The sequence below is a fragment of the Choristoneura fumiferana genome, chromosome 5 (assembly GCF_025370935.1).
Source record: "Choristoneura fumiferana chromosome 5, NRCan_CFum_1, whole genome shotgun sequence".
Taxonomy (NCBI): Eukaryota; Metazoa; Arthropoda; class Insecta; order Lepidoptera; family Tortricidae; genus Choristoneura; species Choristoneura fumiferana.
This window is the reverse complement of record NC_133476.1, coordinates 20,080,177-20,101,971: the sequence shown is the minus strand read 5'-3', so window position 1 is coordinate 20,101,971 and position 21,795 is coordinate 20,080,177. Positions and strand designations below refer to the sequence as shown.

At 40.2% G+C, this 21,795-nt stretch overlaps 3 protein-coding genes across 3 annotated transcripts; 2 read left to right on the top strand and 1 right to left on the bottom strand.

Annotated features, from left to right (window-relative positions):
- Nucleotides 1–71: 71 nt before the first annotated feature.
- pea (ATP-dependent RNA helicase pea) lies at nucleotides 72–9,876 on the top strand. Its single transcript, XM_074088327.1, has 12 exons — nucleotides 72–246; nucleotides 331–1,133; nucleotides 1,817–1,978; nucleotides 2,615–2,719; nucleotides 2,977–3,132; nucleotides 4,062–4,574; nucleotides 4,850–5,097; nucleotides 5,483–6,149; nucleotides 6,730–7,023; nucleotides 7,514–7,839; nucleotides 8,101–8,280; nucleotides 9,605–9,876. Exons 1-12 carry the CDS (start codon nucleotides 153–155, stop codon nucleotides 9,825–9,827), a joined length of 3,771 nt encoding a protein of 1,256 aa, XP_073944428.1. The 5' UTR covers nucleotides 72–152; the 3' UTR covers nucleotides 9,828–9,876.
- A 1,207-nt stretch (nucleotides 9,877–11,083) lies between these two features.
- On the top strand, nucleotides 11,084–16,846 carry LOC141427739 (mitochondrial E3 ubiquitin protein ligase 1-like). Its single transcript, XM_074087331.1, has 6 exons — nucleotides 11,084–11,361; nucleotides 11,534–11,691; nucleotides 12,655–12,812; nucleotides 13,268–13,538; nucleotides 15,846–16,053; nucleotides 16,751–16,846. The coding sequence occupies exons 1-6, from the start codon at nucleotides 11,245–11,247 to the stop codon at nucleotides 16,844–16,846; spliced, it is 1,008 nt and encodes a 335-aa protein (XP_073943432.1). The 5' UTR covers nucleotides 11,084–11,244.
- A 59-nt stretch (nucleotides 16,847–16,905) lies between these two features.
- On the bottom strand, nucleotides 16,906–21,421 carry LOC141428355 (cytoplasmic tRNA 2-thiolation protein 1-like). Its single transcript, XM_074088326.1, has 4 exons — nucleotides 21,127–21,421; nucleotides 20,505–21,044; nucleotides 19,931–20,135; nucleotides 16,906–19,855 (listed from the first exon to the last, which is right to left on the bottom strand). The coding sequence occupies exons 1-4, from the start codon at nucleotides 21,172–21,174 to the stop codon at nucleotides 19,311–19,313; spliced, it is 1,338 nt and encodes a 445-aa protein (XP_073944427.1). The 5' UTR covers nucleotides 21,175–21,421; the 3' UTR covers nucleotides 16,906–19,310.
- Nucleotides 21,422–21,795: the final 374 nt, after the last annotated feature.

The window sequence follows — 21,795 nt, the reverse complement described above, 5'->3', positions numbered from 1 at the left end:
TTAAATAGCTTACCACAGATTAAAATGTTTTTTTTGCTAACAACCAAGAAAAAAATAACGTCAGAACAGAATGTCTGACGGACTGTTGCTTCATGTGACGAAAACATTATTTCAATTTTCAATAAAATAGGCATGTTCTAAGAGAAAAAACAATGGATGAAGTAGCTAAATTAGAGCACTTATCTTTAGTTTCAAAGATATGTACAGAATTGGACAACCATTTGGGGTTAAACGACAAAGATTTAGGTAAGCACATACTATCCCTTTATTTTCACATTTGGCTACGTTTATTCTTTAACATTGTTTTTATTTTAAATTATTCTGTTACAGCGGAATTTATAATAGACTTGGCTGACAAAAATGCTACTTTCGATGCTTTCAAGAAGGCTCTCACGGAAAATGGGGCGGAATTCTCAGACTCCTTTATGACCAATCTTCTGCGCATCATACAGCATATGAAACCGGCTACCGCAACTTCAGAAGCAAATAAAAATGAGATTGTTAACAAAAACCCCTTGGCCAACAAGTTCCCAGGGCTAGCTATACCTAATGATAAGCCTGTCTTCTCATCAGATGATGAAAGTGGGGATGAAAAAAAGAACAATAGATTGACAAGTAAAGATATATTTAAAGATGAAAGTAGCAAAGCAAAAGAAGACGTTATTGACCAAACCATGGCAGAATTGGAAGCTCTGGCTCCATCTAAAACAAAAACAGAAGTGCCAAAGAGAGAGGACAGGAAAAGAGTCCGCAGTAGTAGTAGAGACAGAAAAGAGGCGAGAAGTAACAAACGTGATAGCTCTAGAGACAGAAAAAGACGGAGTAGAAGTAGGCACAGAAGAAGTCGTAGTAGAGATAAGAGAAGCAGAAGTAGAGATAGGCGGAGCAGAAGTAGAGATAGGCGGAGCAGAAGCAGGGATAGGCGAAGGCGGTCTAGGAGTCGTCAGCGACACAGATCTAAATCTAGGGAGAGGAGAAGGAGATCCCGTTCCAGAGGAAAGAGGTCTGTGTCTAGGGACCGCAGGTCTCACTCTCGTGACAGGAATCAAAAGGACAGATTTGCTGATTATGGCAAGAAAGCACGCAAGAAGTCTCCACAAGTTGAAATAAGTGATGATCCTGAACCAGGAAAGGTAAATTTGCAATTTTTTATTTAATCTGTGCAATTTTACTGCATCAATCACAAACTTACAAATACTAGACTTATAAAGAGTTATACAGCATGTTGTATTTGATTTCCATTAACTTGAAGGGATTCAACAGGTTAGATTAAATTAATTTCTTCAAGACACTTGTGGCCTTACTCTTAATCTAAAAGAGGTTCTTAATTTTAAGTTCATAAGTTTTTTTATGTCTAATGTGTCAGGTATGTCATCAAATTTAAAGTTACACCTTTTTTTTTAATAATTGCTCTCTTTTGCCGTTTTAGCAAGGTGTAGTTTGCCAATGGCTGTTTGGTTTGTGAAATTTTGAATTACACCTTTAACAATGAATGTAGAGATAACATTATTAATACGTATGAAAAAAAAATTTTTTTGCCAAAAAGACACTCAATGAACTGAGCCATTTGTCAAAGATAACGGAAATAAAAAAAAACTGGGTGTCACACTTTTATAAATGAAACATAGTTCATCACTACAATTTTCCTTTCGTAGTTAAGTTTATGTCATCCTGCCCTTCTTGGCAATGATGATCTTTCCGAAAGTGCTGTTAGTTTAAAAAAGCCCTTTGTGGCCTACTTTCAGAATAAACATTGTTTTTTTTTTATTTAATTTTAATGATAATAGATTAGACAATGGAAATGTGTTTGTTTCAGATTTACAATGGTAGGGTGGCCAATATTGTACCATTTGGCTGCTTCGTCCAGATCGAGGGTGTCCGGAAGCGCTGGGAGGGGCTCGTACACATTTCACAGCTGCGAGCCGAGGGCCGCGTCACCAACGTGTCCGATGTGGTGTCCCGAGGGGACAAAGTAAAGGTAATCAACTCAATCATAATTCATTACCGGAACTAAGTTTTCTTGTTCTGTTTAGCACTAGATTCTTAATTGTTATAGTAATACTTTCATTGTCTTCCCAAGCCTCCTTTCCCATCTGCCTTTTTTTTTATTAAGCCTGGGCTGGTAACCCACTGCTGGGCAGAGGCCACCCTCCAAGTCCTCTATTCCTCCAAATCCAAAGCAGTCTGTGGGTTTTCATTTTTGTCTGCATTCTGGGTTAAAAAGTAGCTTATAATCTTCCTTCCCAGCCCGAGTCTCAAACTATCTCAATACCAAATTTCAAAAAAAGTGAAAGCTAAACAAACAAGCAAACGTCATATTCGCGTTTATAGTGTTGGTTTGGATTAGTTGGCCATTTCAGTAGCATAAATCAAAATGTGTTCAGTTCAGTTTCTTTATTTGCCATAAATTTTACTTTATTTGCCAAGGTGGTCAAAATTATCGGCACAAGCACTCTATTATAAAGAGATTAAAGTTCATGTCTCTATATTTTTGTTCACCTTGGCCGCTCGAAATATTTGATGGCGACTGTACATAAGCGTTATGTAGATATAAATAAGACTCAATACAATTTTACCAATATGGTGTAGCAAACAATGTGTTATTTTGTTTCAGATCAAAGTGCTGTCGGTGACTGGACAGAAGGTGTCTCTCACGATGAAGGATGTCTGCCAGGAATCCGGCAAAGATCTCAATCCCACCTCCCATGCCCACTTGGAGGTAAGTTTACTTTAAAGTTTATTTTAAACTTAAGCTCATAGGATCACACAAAAGTATATGAAACACTCTAATAGGTGTTTTAGAATTTAAAACAGAGCTTTTTCCTTATAAAAAAGTTTACATTAAATGCTAGTCGAATTTATAATATTTATTACTTCTAATTTCAGAAAAAAAATGTACCTGATCCAATCTTACTTGTAACTGTGCCTTTTCTATTTTGAAAATGTAAAAAATAGCGCATTTTTGTTGTTGGTTAGGCGGAGCGTTCCGGGCGCAACCCGGACCGTCCGGCGGCGGCGGGCGCGGGCGTGCTAGCGGGGCTGGCGGGCGCGGAGCCGCCGGACGCGGCCGACGGCGCCAGCCGCAAGCGCGTCACGCGCCTCTCCAGCCCCGAGCGCTGGGAGATCAAGCAGGTAAGCGAACTTATACACAAAAGATATCAGCGCTGTGCCAGCAATGTCGCAGCACATGGTCAGTTAGCGCCTTTTTGCGGCTGCGCCGTGACAACTTAATTTATGTTATAGAGGTAACTAGCCTGTTACCCGCGCGCGACTCCGTCTGCGTAGTATTCGTTTATCGCTATCCCGCGGGAACTGTGAAATTTTCCGGGATTAAAACTATCCTATGTCCTTCTCCGGGACTGTCTGTATACGGAATTTCATCTAAATCGGTTCAATAGTTTAGACGTGATGAGGTAACAAACAAACAAACTTTCGCATTTATAATGTTAGTGGGATATAGTGAGAGTTGAAATGTTTGTTTTCGTCCATTTGTCATGGCATGTTTATAAAGTTTTTTTTTAATCTATCTTACTAAAACATCAATCTTTCGCGTCGCTTTATTTTCTTTTTAACTCTCGCAAAAGAGGGGTGTTATGTTTTTGATGCTAATGTCTGTTTGTCTTTCTGTGACATTGTAGCTTTTAAAGGGACAGACCGAATTCGATGCAGTTTTTTACGTAAAAGCGAGTTTCCTTGAGGTGTGAAACTAAAAGTTGAACACGGTTGGTAAAACGGGGACGTACCTATCTAAATATTCTGAATATCGAAAATTAATATATCTATCTAAAGTAAAAAAATCGACGGTCAAAATATCGAAAGTAGGTTAGGTTAGGTCGATTTTTTAACTTTAGATATATGTATTAATTTTCAATATTCAGAATATAGATATTTTAACTTACACACTAGAAGTTGAACAGTATTTAACTTCTAGTGTCACAAAACTTTAGTAGTCAGAATGATTTTATAGTGTTTGACTTGAGTAGATATTTAAAAGTCATAACTTTGTTATATACATGCATTACGAGTCAGTTTATAAAACTTTAACACATATACTTTTACAGATGATATCATCCGGCGTGATCGACAAGAGCGAGCTACCAGACTTCGACGAAGAGACCGGGCTCCTGCCTAAAGACGAGGACGGAGAAGCCGACATTGAGATAGAGCTGGTGGAAGACGAGCCGCCCTTCCTCCAGGGCCACGGCCGCGCGCTGCACGACTTATCTCCTGTCAGGATCGTCAAGAACCCCGACGGTTCCCTCGCACAGGCCGCCATGATGCAATCGGCTTTAGCCAAAGAGAGACGAGAACAGAAGATGATACAGCGGGAACAAGAAATGGAGAGTTTGCCGACTGGTCTCAACAAGAACTGGATAGATCCGCTCCCGGAAGCGGATGGAAGAGCCCTGGCGGCGAACATGAGGGGCGCGGGGATCACGCCGCAGGACCTGCCCGAGTGGAAGAAACACGTCATCGGAGGGAAGAAGTCCTCGTTCGGGAAGAAGACTAACCTGTCGCTGTTGGAGCAGCGGCAGTCGCTGCCCATCTATAAGCTGAGGGACGAGTTGATTAAGGTCAGATCTTGTTTTTTTTTTTGCATGGAGTAAGCAAGCAGGGGAATCGCCCGGTGAAACTGTTACAAAACAAAAATAGCTTAGTTTATGCAAGTAGAATCGAACCTTGAATTTAAAGCCTCATGATCAAACACATGCTACACTGTATAAGCTGGTGTTTTTATTCGAAACCACAGATCCAACCAACAAAACATGGGCCACACTGCTGCCCTCTATCCTGCTATACAACAAGTATATTCAAGATTTTTTTTTAAATATTATTTATTTATTCACAGGCGGTATCAGATAACCAGATCCTCATAGTGATCGGTGAAACAGGGTCGGGCAAGACGACGCAGATCACGCAGTATCTGGCGGAGTGCGGGCTGACCGCGCGCGGGAAGGTGGCGTGCACGCAGCCGCGCCGCGTGGCCGCCATGTCCGTCGCCAAGCGGGTCGCCGAGGAGTTCGGCTGCCGGCTCGGCCAGGAGGTCGGCTACACCATACGCTTTGAGGACTGCACCAGCCCCGAGACTGTCATCAAGTGAGTGCCAGACAGCCTATAGACATCTTATGTTGAACAATGGTGCTTGGGGTGTCAAAACCTAATCAAATTTTATATATGTTTAGCCTAAAACGTCTCTGATAGTAATATAATTTTACACATAGGCATTTCCATTGTTTTTTTTTTTTGTTTTAGTTCCATTGTTTGTATTTAGACAACAACTTGAAATCGGAACTATCTTGTCCCAAGCTCAATCATAATTTACCAGTAAAAGTTTTTTTTTTACAAATAAATTAAGCCCCTGAAGTTGCCTGGGTTTCTTCCTTAGTTCACATAGTCATTGAGCGTTCTTCAGCAGTCCATCTCGGTTTAATGCAGTTAGACATTTCAGCTTTAAAACTTTATGCCGTAAACTTGTCCTCAGGTACATGACAGACGGCATGTTGCTCCGCGAGTGCCTGATGGACCTGGACCTGAAGTCCTACTCCGTGATCATGTTGGACGAGGCCCACGAGAGAACCATCAACACCGACGTACTCTTCGGCCTCCTCAAGCAAGCCGTGCAAAAGAGACCCGAACTCAAACTCATAGTCACCTCAGCCACCTTAGACGCTGTCAAATTCTCGCAGTACTTCTTCGAAGCTCCTATATTCACCATCCCAGGGCGTACATTCCCCGTCGAAGTGTTGTATACAAAAGAGCCAGAGACTGACTATTTGGATGCGTCTTTGATAACCATTATGCAGATACATTTGCGGGAACCGCCCGGCGATGTGCTTCTGTTTTTGACTGGGCAAGAAGAGATTGATACGGCGTGTGAAATCCTCTATGAAAGGATGAAGTCTCTGGGCCCTGATGTACCTGAGCTGATAATATTGCCCGTGTACTCTGCGCTGCCGTCTGAGATGCAGACGCGTATTTTCGACCCCGCCCCGCCCGGGTCGCGGAAGGTTGTGATAGCCACGAACATTGCGGAAACCTCGCTGACCATAGATGGTATTTACTATGTGGTCGACCCCGGCTTTGTCAAGCAGAAGGTGTATAACTCCAAGACTGGCATGGACTCGTTGGTCGTCACTCCTATTTCACAGGTAAGGGAGGTTATTGGCTATAAATTGACTTTGTAATTTGGTTTTTGAAGAAAAACTGCTCTAGACGCTACCACTATTACTGCGAACGACAATACTTGAATATTTAATATAACGAGCTTTTATGTAACTTGCAATATTAGCTTCTAAAACAAAGCCAATGAGACGAGATAAAGATAAATTATGTCATGAGACAGAAAAGGAGCGAGATAGTAATAATGACGTTTATATCTCGTTTCGTTGGCTTTGCTTTATATTTGTTAAAGTCAACTCTTGCAAATAAAACTTCACTCAAGTACTATCTTTACCCAACTAGTTACTAGAATCTAATCTAACAGGTAATCAAAAATTAATCTAGATTCTGGGTTAAAATGGTCAATCCTTTGACTCAGTCGGTTTTAAACCGAGTCTCCACTGAGCGAGCCGCCGCGCGAGGCAAGCGCATGAGGCATGATTTTGTTCAACAAAGGGCTCAAAATAACACCGAAAATGGCTGCCGCGCGAGGCGGCTCGTTCAGTGGAGAGCCGGCTTTAGAACTACAAGCCTATTTCACTCCTGTATTAATTACTCCTTTGTTTCCAGGCAGCCGCAAAGCAGCGAGCAGGCCGCGCCGGCCGCACCGGCCCGGGCAAATGCTACCGTCTCTACACAGAGCGCGCGTACCGCGACGAGATGCTCCCCACTCCAGTACCGGAGATACAGCGGACTAACCTCGCGACGACGGTGCTGCAACTTAAGACTATGGGCATAAATGATCTGTTGCACTTTGACTTCATGGACGCGCCGCCGGTCGAGTCGTTGATAATGGCTCTGGAACAGCTGCACTCGCTGTCTGCGCTCGATGCTGAAGGGTTGCTGACTAGGCTCGGGCGGAGGGTAAGTGGCTTCACAATGCCTCATCCGTGGAATTACAGATCAAGCTGGAGGCGATACTGCCTGTGGATGAAGTAACTTTCTATCTCGTTCACCTATACTGTGTCCTGGGTGCCCATTCTCTCTGTAACACACATCCAGAAATTTCCAAAATCTAACGAAATTCAAAAAAACTTGACTTCAACTACGCCTTCACATTGACCTTTTTTCATAAATTAACCTCAGCTCTTATTTTCTTGGTAACGATTTTTACGACTACGGCCTGAACCCTCCCATTCTGAATTTCTGAGAGGTCTGTGAATGCAGCGGGACGTATATAAGCTGATATAGAGAAAGAAAGAGCTAGAGGGACGTTTATTTCCACATATTCGAATTACGTACAGGACAAAATACGTTTGGAAAGAAAAAACGAATAGTATAAATTGAGTGATCATATTTCTATCGCTATTATTAATGTCAACTAGCATTCTGTATACTCATTCTCGTCTTTCAGATGGCAGAATTCCCCCTGGAACCGAATCTCTCAAAGATCCTCATCATGTCAGTGGCCCTGCAGTGTTCCGACGAGATCCTGACAATAGTGTCTATGCTCAGCGTCCAGAACACGTTCTACCGGCCTAAGGACAAGCAGGCCCTGGCGGACCAGAAGAAGGCCAAGTTCAACCAGCCGGAAGGCGACCACTTGACGCTGCTCGCCGTGTTCAACAGTTGGCGGAACAACAAGTTCTCTAACGCGTGGTGCTACGAGAACTTCGTGCAAATTCGCACGCTGAAACGAGCGCAAGACGTCAGGAAACAACTGCTAGGCATTATGGATAGGTAAGTCGATATGTTTTGTTTTGAAAAAAATAATTTCTATCTAGTTTCTTGCGGCGCATTCTTCTTGGCAATGGTGGTTTTTCCGAAAGCGCTGGTAGTATAAAAAGCGACCTGTCTCCGTAGGATGGAACTCTTCAATGTGTAAATAGCATCAACTTGAAACTTGATGTGAATATGTAGTTTGGATGACAATGCAAGTGCAGTCAGGAAAAAAAATGCTAGCATTGCAAATGAATAAAAAAAAATGTATTATTGTCACAGACACAAGTTGGACGTAGTCTCCGCGGCCAAGAACACGGTCCGCGTGCAGAAGACGATCTGCTCGGGCTTCTTCCGCAACGCCGCCAAGAAAGACCCGCAGGAGGGCTATCGCACGCTCGTCGACAGCCAAGTCGTCTACATACACCCCTCGTCTGCGCTCTTCAACCGACAGCCAGAGTGGTATGTTCTAATTCTATTTTATTAAATTCGTAATGCATTTATAACATGAAAACGGATACAGAAGTATAGATGGTAAAAAATAAATTTATTGATGATCATATTTATACCATAGTTTTAGCATGGGCCTCTATTGCAGTGGTGGATGACATAAATATGGTGAATATTTTTTTTTATAAAAACATTCAATAGAACTTACGGCCCTGTGGCAACAATCAAAATTAGGACGTTTAATATGGCGCGCAAATTAGATCGACTAATGTCGTCCACTTACTCTTACCCCCTTAGAAAAAAGTTCATTCTATTCGGGAAGTAAAATAAATACAGTACATCGACATCAGATATTTCTGAGCAGCCAAGGTGATCAAAAATCGGAATATGAACTCTAATACCCTTATAATGGAGTGCATGAGCCGATATTTTTGACCACCTTGGCCGCTCCGAAATATCTGATGGCGACTGTACAATCGACATCAGAGGCTTATTTCACTAAGCTACAAGTTACAATTTACTCGTGGTAGTCTCTTTTCGATGCATACTGTTAAACAAAGACTACCGCTTGTAAATTTGTAACTTGTAGCTTCGTGAAATAGGGCACAGATATTTCAGAGCAGCCAAGGTGATCAAAAATATCGGAATATGAACTCTAATGCCTTTGGATTAGAGTGCGGAATATGAACTCTAATGCCTTGGGATTAGAGTGCACGTTTCAATATTTTTGACCACCTCGGTCGCTACGGAGTATCTGATGGTGACTGTACACTAGCGTATTCGGACGATAAAGAAATAGAATCAATTAATCATAATAAACGAATATTGCGACGATTCATCGGGTACAATTAAAGGGTGACCAGTAATATAAAAAAACCTGACGCGAGGGCAGCACTTCTACATTTTATATTGCAACATTCTTTACACATATATGATATCTACCAGTCATGTTGAGATGGTGTCGGTGATGTTGTTGAATATTTTCTAATCCCTTTTTATATGTTGTGATTTATTTTCCTTCCAAGGCTATGAATATTTTATGGATGTGGTTTTATGGATATTTTAACGCACAAAAACACAAAATAACACTTTAAAATACCACGCGCAAACAACGTTAAACTTTGACAGCAATAGACAGATGACATTTGAATTTAGTATTACCAGTACAAGAAATTAGTTCTATTGGTTTTCCGCAATATGGCGATTTTTTTATAATTCTGGTCAGCCTTTAGTTTACTATCTTTTCAATGCAACGTTGTTTACAACAATCTATTCTTGTGTTTGTAAAAGCATTCCTGTTTACGTGACATCATTAACTCACATTGCCTTCTTCCAGGGTGATTTACCACGAGTTGGTGCAAACGACCAAGGAATACATGCGGGAGGTGACCACGATCGACCCCAAGTGGCTGGTGGAGTTCGCGCCGGCCTTCTTCAAGTTCTCCGATCCCACCAAGCTGTCCAAGTTCAAGAAGAACCAGCGCTTGGAGCCGCTCTACAATAAGTACGAAGAGCCTAACGCCTGGCGTATATCTCGAGTGCGCAGGAGAAGGAATTAAAATGAAGAGCAGAGTTATTTAATGAAGAAATAAAATTTGTAAATACCAATAGTTGTTTTTATCTTGTTTGATAACTTACATTAAAATATAGCAGTTACTTTCTGAATAGTGAATAGGTAACGGACGCTCTCTATGCTTTATACGGATTTTAGCTCGAGAAAAGAGTTCAGTAAGAAATATCAATAGACCAGATTAAAGAATAATTGTCAAGCTAGAATATTATCCACAGAAATAAAAAATATCATCTAAATAATGTAGCAAAGTTCATATATTATAAGCGATGTAAAAACAGAGATTTCGTGCAGGTAGCATTTTTGGCGCCAATCTTGCTAATCACAACCACAAACTTCCTAATTTAATTAACTTCCTATTTTTTTGTCAATAAAATTGAAGTTTTTCAAAAGTCAACGTCCCGTGTTGGCTCGAGGTTGGCAGAGACCTAAGAGCAAGCGCGGACGGCGATTACTGTCGATTACGTTGAATATCTTATATGAAACTGTATCGATTATTCCCCTTGTTCCCCGTACATAACCAACTTCCATTACCAGCACTGGGAGAGGACAAATAATTCCTTACTCCAAAACCGGTTTTGTAAAAGGATTTTTTTTCCTTGTACAAAACCAACGTCATGGGCCGGTAATGGCGGTAATGTACGAGGAAAAATAATTCATAGTACAATACCCGGTTTTGGTTTTACGATTCTTTAATGCCTTACAGAACTATACTTTTTTACTGAAGCTTATTTTCACAATTGCGTTTTTTCCCAAGTTTAATCGACACAGAAACAGGTAAGTTTAGGTTATGTTGCATCAGTTTCTGTGTCGATTAATATTGGGAAAAAACGCGATTGTGGAAATAAGCTTCAGTAATATGTATTATGAATTATTTATCCTCGTACAGTCAAGGGCAAAGATATCGACACGGCCAAAGTTGCAAAAATATGTACACACGACTTTATGCACTTAATATTAAGGCCGTGTATACATATTTTTGCAACTTTGTCCGTGTCGATATCTTTGCCTTTGACTGTACATTACCGGCTATGACGTTGGTTTAGTACAAGGAAAAAAAAACCGGTTTTGGAGTAGGAATTATTTGTCCTCTCCACGTGCTGGTAATGGAAGTTGGTTATGTACGGGGAACGAGGGGATTGATTATTCGTAATTTTATTATTTTTGCTTTATTAGATTATCGCGGAGTTTTCGTATTGCGTTTTATTATTGCTCGAATATTTGACTAACCTCAAAATCGCTTTGAGTAACAAAACGCCAAGCCAAATGTCAAACTGGTATTCAATTCACAGCTGATTTTTCCAACAATATTGCGGTAAAATGGGCATATATTTAAAGCAAATTTAGTTATTTCTTGGCACTAACAAAATTGTTTGTTATTTGAGTGGTCTAAAATTTACTGGAGCATGGATTTCCTCTCCGAGGTGGTCGGCGAGACGGTGATATTGGGCCTGGACTCGCTGATCCTTGGGTTTTGTGTGCGGCAGCTGAGCAAATGCAAGCACATACTGAATGCTTTGCAGGTAAATGCCACTTGAATTAGATGTTTTAAATAAATAATTAAACATTGTTTGATGGTTAATTAATTATTTTTTGGTCCTGTTGCGTAATTTTTGATGAGATAATATTGCAATAATGATTGAAATTTGGTTATATTCATATTCAACTTTTAACTTGATTTATTAAAAAATGTAGACAGCACCAGTATTGGACATAGACTCATCGCTGACCAAGGAGATAAGCAAGTATCCAAGCAACACAATCCCCTATGTGGTGATCCGGGGCCTTGTCAAGCCTCTGGGCACCCCCATCACTAGCAACTACAATAATTCCGTGACAGGAGTCATTCAGAGGTAGGTAAAACTGAAGTTGAAAAGTTGAATGTGCACTATATACTGTATAGGTTGCCTCAAAGAATGGTCAAGTCATGGTTTAATGTAATTTAGAGCAACTTTGTTTTTGATTTCATTATAAATCCACACAAAAGTTGACTGATAGAGATCCCTTAAAAGGGATACATGTACATACCTTTGTACATGTATCTCAACGTTTATATGATGTTTTTTTTTATCTAGTATTTTAACGAGGCTTTAGTACACCAAATGTGACAATTGAAATCTTGTGACATGTGAAAATTTTTAAGGTACCTCCTATAGCCGTAAAGTTGGGGTGTTTTTTTTTCTCGACTAACCCTATATTGTGGGGTATCGTTGGATAGGTCTTTTGAAACCATTTGGGCGTTGCTAAGACTATTTTTCTATTCAGTGATCTGTTTGCGAAATATTCAACTTTAAAGTGCAAATTTTCATTGAAATTGAACGTCCCTCCCTCTAAAATCTAAACTGTTGGGTGGATCAAATTTACTAGGAAAATTATAGCGGCTAATATTGCTTGAGAATTATTAGTAGTTTAAGAGTGAATAGCAGCCTAAGGTATAAAATATACCTAAACTTAGAAGATTCAGTACACAATACGAAATCCTTAGAAAAATATTATTAGATTTTTTTGTAATGGCTACGGAACCCTATCCTGGGCGTGTACGACACGCTCTTGGCCGGTTTTTGTTATTGTGTTTTATTGTTTAATTGTTTTATTTTAATTATAATAAAAAAAAACTTGAGGAAATAATTTTATCACAATCCTGAGAAAACTGTGTAATTTTTATAGGATAAAAACTATCATATCCTGTTCCCAGAGTCTCAAACTACATATCTACAAATCAATTTTTATCTAAATCGATCTAACTGTTTGAGTGTGAAGAGGTAACACACAGACAGAGTTACTTATAATATTAGTAAGTATTCCGTAATTTTCAGGTTAACAATAAAAGAACATGTAATAGCACGAACATCGGCTGGATTCTGGTCGGACCAGACCAGGACTATACACGAGGTGTGCAACTCCAGCCCATTTGTTCTCAGCAATGGCAAATACAGTATTGAGGTGGTGGACGCACTTGCTGCGGAGTTATTGGGTAAGACACCTTATAAGTGTTAGTTAACACTGCGCCAGTAAGATCATCCTAGGAGACGATTGCATAAATTTAATTTTAATTGATTAGCGGCCTGTGCAAGTTGGTTGCAGCAATGTGGTAAAAATGTTGAGGTAGTTTTAACAATAAATAGAGTAGTCTTGATAAAGTTCCAGAATATATTACAATTCGAAATATTCACATTACTAAAATAAACTTTGTATAAAACAAAACATGATTGAGTTTTAAAATGAGAACATTTTGAATTGTGTCGGTTTCGTTCTAAAGGTGCGTATATCAGTTATGAGTGAGAATTACGAAAGTTTAAAATCCCCACACTTAATTGTAGGGTGACCATGCACTTAGTAAGTAATTTTAGGGTTGGTTCTTTTTACGTTTCCCGAATCATCCTGTATAGCTTGGTGAGAATGAAGAATCACACACTTGTATATCCACAGACATGGACGTAATCTCGGACAAGTTCGAGCCGATGTCCCCGGGCGTGATCGACCACGTGTGGGGCTTCTTCTCGGGCGTGCGGCAGCGCGGGCTGCAGACCATGGAAGAGATGCTGCGCGACGGCTCCTACATCACCGCCGTCGGGGAGCTGAGTACGCACGCCGGACAGCTCAAGATACAGCCGCCCCGGGACGGGCTGCCTCTGTATCTGACTACTGCTACTAAATCGACTTTGCTGAAGCGACTGGCCAGTTCGAGAGATTTCTTGAGGTATGTGAGATCTAGTAGAAAATCGTTTACCTATAGCAGCATTTCTTAACCTCGGGTCGCGACCCAAATTAAGGTCGTGGGTGGTTTTGAAATGGGTCGCGGAAATTCTGTAATAAAGCATGTGCCAAAAAAATGTTTTTTTTTTTCAATATTTTACAATGACGTCAATTTTAACGGCATATTTCGCGGTTTTCAATTGTATTTATACTTAGGGTTGCCAGCTAGAATACCTACAGGAATCCTCCGTGTGCAAAATCGACTTACTTGGCTTTTTAGGGTTCCGTAGCCAAAATGGCAAAAACGTTCCGTTTTATAGTTTCGCCATGTGTCTGTCTGTCTGTCCGTCCGCGGCTTTGCTCAGGGACTATAAATGCTAGAAAGCTGTAATTTTGCACGAATATATATGTAAACTATGCCGACAAAATGATACAATTAAAAAATTAAAAAAAATTTTTTTTAGAGTATCTCCCATAGACGTAAAGTGGGGGTGATTTTTTTTTTCTCGTCCAACCTTATAGTGTGGGGTATCGTTGGCTAGGTATTTTAAAACCATTAGGGGGTTGCTAAAACGATTTTTCGATTCAGTGATTTGCTTACAAAATATTCAACTTTAAAGTGCAAATTTTCATTAAAATCGAGCGTCCCCCCACTAAAATCTAAACTGGTGGGTGGAAATATTTGAAAAAAATCAGGATGGTAGTAAGTATATCAAACTTACAAGAAAAATTATAATGGTTAAGTTTTTTTGAGAATTATGAGTAGTTTAAGAGTAAATAGCAGCCTAAGGTACAAAATATACCTAAACTTGGAATTGTTTTTTTTTTCTAGTTAAAAGTGTCAGAGCGCGCGTCAAAATTTTATGTACTGCTATGATTGTTATAAAATCTAGCTCCTTTGAGGTCACCCACTAAATTAAAACAATTTTACTGCACAAGTATTGTTCACACGTGACGACCTTCGGGCGGGAGTTCGATTAGGAGCGCGGTCTTAATTGCTACTCGTTGAGTGCATATTCCCGCGGCGCTCTTTGATATGTTCGTCTCGACTATGTGAGTGCGACTGACATTCGAATTTATTGTCATTTTGAATTATTGCTCTTCCCATTATTTTTTAGACGCGAATACAGTGTGACGTTAAGACACAGCTGTAACTGAGCCGTTATATATTTCGTTCAATGAAGAGGAAGCGAGAGTTGTATGCCAGAATCTTAGCAAGTGGAAGGATGTAGTTCCTGCCTACCCCGTTGGGAAAGAGGCGTGATTTTATGTATGTATTAAATTCACTGTTGATTCATTCTAATGAATCATAATCTGTCGTCTTAATAGCTCTCAGAAAGTATCGGTTCTCAATACCTACTTATAAACAAATATGTTTAACACGCTTTTGTAAGTAACTTTTATTTTTAAATCTTTTTTTTCCTTTTCAATTTCTACTGCAACGAGAATACAGAAAACAACAGAAAAACAATGGGGCTGGGGGTCGAACTCAGTTCTTAGTTATTTGGTGACGCGTGCTAGCCATAGCCACTATAATTGTTTTTATAAATAAATACATATACGTCGAAAGATTTTCATGTGTACGTACTGTAATTAGTAGTATTAGTAGGCAACCGGTGGATGTCGGTGGACGCGGCGACAGATAAACAGTGTTCGGTTTTAGTTCGCTCCCTAAGCTTCTCTTATAGTGAACTTTTATCTTATTTCTTGTATAAAGGAATTAAAAAAAAAACTTAAGAGCTTGTATTTGTTCCTTAGCGAATTTCGTACACCAAATAGATATGCTAAGCTGGTCCCAAAAAAGCAAGTTGGTAGGCAAAAATCTTATTTTTTTTTTAATTGTCTAAGTGTGTATATTATGTAATTACTTATATTGCGAAATGGGCCAATCGACTTTTTTACCCACACTAGTCTGTCCGAGACATTTTTCAAACAATTGCAGATTTTTGTAAGTAAACATGTTTTTTCTCTAATTTAATAGATGGTGGATGGTGAAATATCTTGTTGGAAGTACGATATCTTTTTGGTAACGCCAGAGACAATTCTGGTAACGCATGAGACGCCCAAAGTGTCGGTAAAATAGTTGATTGGCCCAAATACGAATAAATGTTTCTATTTCTATTTTTTTATTTCTAAGTAACTCGACGGGACGATCTGGACGCCTTTCTTTGCAGCTGGTCAGAGATAGCCCAAGAAAGGGTAGAGTGGAGGACATGGGGGGAGGCCTTTGCCCAGCAGTGGGACACCTCTACAGGCTTCTAAATAATAATAATAATAATAAGTAACTCGAAAACAATAAAATATTTTCCAGAGTGCTGCTGGTGATATTCGGCAGCGTGGCGGCGCTGGCGTCGACGCGCGTGGCGTACAAGTGGCTGAAGCGGCGGCGGCGGCGCGCGCGCGAGGACGCGCTCAAGACGCAGCTGGCCGCCGGCCGCCGCGAGCGCCGCAAGCGCGCGCGCGACACCGACCTGCCTGAGGTGCAGCTGTGTGTGGTCTGCGCCGAGAACCCTAAGGAGGTGACTGGGACTATGTTGCTGACCCGTTAGGACAGTGCTTCTTATTCGTAAGAGGGCAGGGGCAGATGCGAGACACTTCAACGTCACGCAACGCGCCTTAGCAAGTTAGGTATCCATTAGTGAGGGTTAAAGGGGAAGGGGCTCGAACAAAACTTCAACGTTCACGTTCTAGCGGCCTTAGAAATTAGGTACGGTCCACTAAACGTCCGCAACGTCACTGTTGGCGACCGCGTCGCGCCCACTTTGCCCACAGATTATTGTTGAGTCGAGTGGGCTTTCATTTGACAGATGGCAGATGAGCGAAATGTCATCAACTTGATGAACTTTCCGAGTCATATCTGTCATTCGTTTTGTCATAGACGCAACCATAAATTCACGGGAATCCATGTTGAATTCAATTTTCCTCCAATCTATGCGAAATGTTTACTAAAAGTTTTCACTATGCCTTATTGCGATCATACAGAGCTCAAGATGTGAGTTCTACTTATAACAAAACGCCCGCGACCTTTTTACGTTACTGTAACGGCAATTTCAGCGGTCATGGTCGCGGGTGTTGCGGACGATAAGTGGAACGTAGCCATGGCGTCGTATTTGTATCAGATATTTAAGCACACTTTGTTGTGTCATATATTAGTGCTAGTGACGTTCTACATTTATAAGTATTCTGGCAAATAAAATAATTGTATTCTATTTGCAGATAATCCTGCTGCCGTGCGGCCACGTGTGCCTGTGCGAAGACTGTTCGGACAACATCCAGGGACGCGAGCGTATTCATCCCGCTTTCATCACCTAGACTGCCTGTATTCGGCATGACATCTGCCGCGAGCTACATTCGCGAGCTCCCGTCATCACCTAGACTAAAGTTCTGACCACAGTGACTTTATTGCGCGAGACGCTATGGGGCCCGTAACGTGTCTGAAGCGTTTACCTTGAGTGTAAGGCTACGTACGCACTATGCGGGTAACCGCGCGGTTTTAGCGCGCCGTCTCTATCTCAAGCGATACTTTGAAGAGGGACGGCGCGCTAAAACCGCGCTGCTAACCACATAGTGCGTACGTAGCATAAGTTTTATCGACTCGTTAACGTTAGCTAATTTAATGAGGGTTTCTTGACAGGCTAGATGGCGTTAGTATCCATAGATCCGATGGACGTTAAGTACAGTTTGGCTCGCTTAGTTTAACGAATCAAAAACGTGACGCCTGTATCTGACTGTTACTTTAGGCCGGGAATACACATGCCTGTAGCTCCTACATTTTCATGCAAGTAGCTTGCACGCTTGTGCCATATTTGTATGAAGATTGATGTACGCGCGCCAGCTACTTGTACGAAAATGTGCGAGCTACAGGCATGTGTATTCCAGCCCTTACCAAAAACTGGTAGAATTACCGTAGATAGCATAAGAAAGTCTAAAGCAGAGTTTAGACTTGCAAGAAAAATCGTGCAAGTTGCATTACATTGCGGCGCTCGATTGATCACTATAAACTCGTTGGGTTTACGGCTTCGCAGTGTAATACAACTTGCGTGATTTTTCTTGAAAGTCTAAACTCTGCTTATAGCCGAGACCAGAGATGTACGGGGATGTGTTGCGAGGGATATGTTTTTCATGAACCAATAGAACCGCACCACTTGCCTATCCTCGCACAGCATATCTCTAGTGGAAACAGCTGAGCGGAGCGAGGTAAGGTAAATGAAGCGTATTGGTTCATGAAAAACACATTCCTCAAAGCACATCCTTGCACATCTCTGGTGGAAACAGAGCCTAAGTCAACCTCAACATTGGCAGATCCGTTAAAAAAAACTTAATGGGGTCATCTTTCCCTAAATTTTAAACATATTTTGCTATAGCTAAACAGTTTGTAACGTTTTTGAGTAAGATATAAATTGTTAGAGCCATTGTTTTTTCCGTAGTTATTAAATGTAAACACAGACGCGTCCTAGATATGTATATATTGCGACAAAACTTGCACTCAAGGAACTGACAGCACGCATCCATTTACGTTTAGTTAACACCTGCTAGGGTGTCAAAGACGCGCGATGTTTTCCTATTCATCGTTACCCGGTAGAAAAAAAAACAGTGCGCTGGCTCGCCATTTTGAATAATGAACAATAGTTCCACTGCACACACATAAAAGCAAATGAGTGCAACTGCGACCTCATAGCTAGTGTAAACTTTGCATTACTTTGATTAGAGAATTTCTGGTATTTTCCTAGATAGATGAAAAAAAAAAATTTTATTCAACTTGTTGGCAAACGAGCAAGTGGGTCTCCTGATGGTAAGAGATCACCACCGCCCATAGACAACTGCAACACCAAGGGGATTGCAGATGCGTTGCCAACCTAAGATGGGATACCTCAAGTGCCAGTAATTTCACCGGCTGTCTTATTCTCCACGCCGAAACACAACAGTGCAAGCACTGCTGCTTCGAAATTGCAATAGGCTTCTGTACCGTTGTCAGACATAGTCAAATAGCAGTTTTAATGATTCACGTTAAGAACATTAGATATATTTGTTACGAGCATGGTCTACACAACATTAACATTCTGTAAAGTCTTCAGTCTACCCATGGTCATTATCTGTGTACTGGCGTGCAGCTCAGGAAAACAGCACCAGTTGCTTCATGGGCACGCACCGGCCAGCACCGGCCACATGGTAGGCAACACTAGTGCTGCCATCAGGGTAGACAGCGCTAGTGTTGCCTAAGCTTATGCATACCCTACCACTGGATGAATGCAAAGGTAACCACGATCTATGTCTCGTCAAATAGTGGAATTAAAAATAGATTGTGACGAGAGAGTCAAGAGTTTAAGATTTAGCTGTACAGTCAAGGGCAAAGATATTGATACGGCCAAAGTTACAAAAATATGTATACACGACTTTATGCACTTAACATTAAGGCCATGTATACATATTTTTGCAACTTTGGCCGTGTCAATATCTTTGCCCTTGACTGTACACAAATAACATTAAATGAAGGAGCTTCAGTTGACAGGTGTGAAATTATCATTACAATGCAATTAGCCTAATAGTTTTTTAAATGATTAATGTTTTAGTAATTATATATTAATTTAAAGTCCATAGAACAAGGAGATAGTTGTACTGTTGTTCTAATACAACAAAAAAGCAATACTGACTATAGATTTTCTTATATTTATAACAGAGCTACACATATTTTCTGCTAAGATTGTTGGATGTGGTACGTAAATGGATTAATAAACGTTTTATATAAATAAATATATTCTTTAATTTATACATAATATCAGAAACCAATCGGTACAGATCCCAATTTCCCGCAAGTCCCTGAACAAGTCTCATCTTCTTGTTGATTGGATATAAGTTCATCATCAGAATTGTCAGATTCTTTTCCGACTACTTTAACATTACTTGTTTCATCTAAGCCATATTCTTCAAGTAAATTATTAATTTTAGAATTGGTAGGTTCTATCGTCTCCTTAGAACATTTTCCTGAACAATTATTGCTGCAGTTTTCCTTATTCTTTTTTGAATTTACCTTGCTCCTGCTACATCTTGCTGGTTTATCTTTACTGTTATTGACATCTAATTCATCATTTAAATCTTTAGTAACAGCCTCTAATGTTTTTCCTGGTGGTTGATTAGCATTGTACTCCTCTAGCATTCTCTTAGCTTTGGAACTCTTACCAATACCTAATCGAGGCAGGCCTTTATTTAGGCCTTCTAGGAGCACACAGGCTTTGCACACCTCTTGGGAGGAGACAAACTTGCATCGGACACAAATTCTCTGGGAAGGTAGAGAAACTTCTTCTTTCACTGCCATTGTTTCTCCTAAAATTATACAGAAATAAGAAAAAGGATTCAAAGTAATACACTGTTTCACAAACCGTATTTGATAATAATTACCAGAATAAATGATGTCCATGATGCATGAAGGTCTGATCTTCTCCATGTCCTTAAGCAGAGCCCGAGCATGTCCCCGGTATGCATTGGGAGCAAACACACACTCTGTGGAGAAATAGACCAGTTTCTTGTAGTGTGCATACATCACAATCTCCTTCTCGTATGTGTACTTCAGAGGCTTCACTCTTGGAATTGTCCCTTCGCTTCCCTGAAAGCATAAGATTAAAAATAAGCTGTTGTCTATGATCTCACCTATCAAAACTTTGTTTATGCTATTCAGACCAAGCAATGATCTGTTCTGACCATAAACCTCTGTTCTGATAATAATCTGTTTTCTGTATCGCTTACTATGTCTGGTGTACAATAAAGTCTTTGTATTGTATTGTAAACCAGAGGTTGACAACATTGTGGCAAGCAAGTATCACGTAATGGCAAAATAAGGTAGAGGGGGCACTTATTTATAATCCTCATAATAGGTAGGTATGTGTCCTAGAGGCTGTTTATATTATTAGTAACATTATTTAATAAATTTATTTAAATGATAATTTTTTTTTGATGAAATTTATACAGAACTTACAGTAGATATTGCTGTACACCTTTTTAATCTGGCAATATCTCCTCTTAGCACATTCATAAGCACTGTTTCTGCGATGTCATCTGCATTGTGTCCGGTGGCAATACACTTCACCCCAAGCATTGCAGCTCCTCTGTCAAGTGCTTGACGACGAAACACTCCACAGAAAGTGCAATTATTCTTCCTTCCAATCTGGGCCACTATTTCATCCATAGTCCAACCATACAGATCTTTGTATGACAGAATTTTCAGTGACATTTCATAGTCATCACGATTTTGTTTCACTGTTTCCAAACTGTCATCTCTGTAACCAGTGATCCCTTCATCTATTGATAGTAACATAAGATTTAAGCCATAGTCGTACCGTTGGTTGAGAGTTTTCATGACATGGGCTAGGACAGTTGAGTCTTTGCCACCAGATGCAGCGATTGCAACAGCATCTCCTCTGTTAAAGAGCTGCCCTTTAGTGATAGTGTAGTGGATTTCTGTTTCAAAAGCCCAATAGAAGCATTCTTTGCACAGAGCATCACCGGTTTTGGGACGCTGTAATTATTCAATAGTTAAATAATATTACTATCTATACAAGATCGAGTTAATCACATAACCTAAAACATTTTTCATTTACCTTTAATACAGCGTTTTTTCCACACCCTGTCCTACATGCAACAGGCATTGTGGCAATTTTTCCTTCTTAACTTTACAAATAGAAAAGTGGTTTAATTTAATTTCTTTACTTTGCAATATTTTCCTTATGGAGCTCGGAACTTCACGAACGAATAAATAAATGACATTTGACGGGTGACACTCTTTTTCGGCCCGGATAACTAACACCGATATGGAAATACCGGCCCTGTTTTTTGTGTACTTGCCCATAGAAACCGTAGAAAGAGTAGTGTATTATAAGTCTGATAGAAACTGACAGCAGGGCTTGTTAACGTTACCAAATTCACACTATAAGTAACGTTAAATAACGGTAAAAATCATAAAAATACCTAGTACCGGTATTAAAATTTAACGTTAATTGATAACTTAACATTATTTAACGTTACCTAATTACCGTTATTTTTACCGGTAAATTTACTTTACATTGTAGGGCTTGTTAACGTTACCCAATTCACATTATTATAACGATACCGAAGTAACACTATTGGTAATTTTTGCTATGCACCGAGTGTTGCCAATTTAGCGCGTGCATACTCGCTCGATAAATGAGGATAATCTAAAATTTAACGTTACCCAAGCTTACCGGTTAATAGTAATATAAATACCGTTAAAATGATTTAACGATACTTTT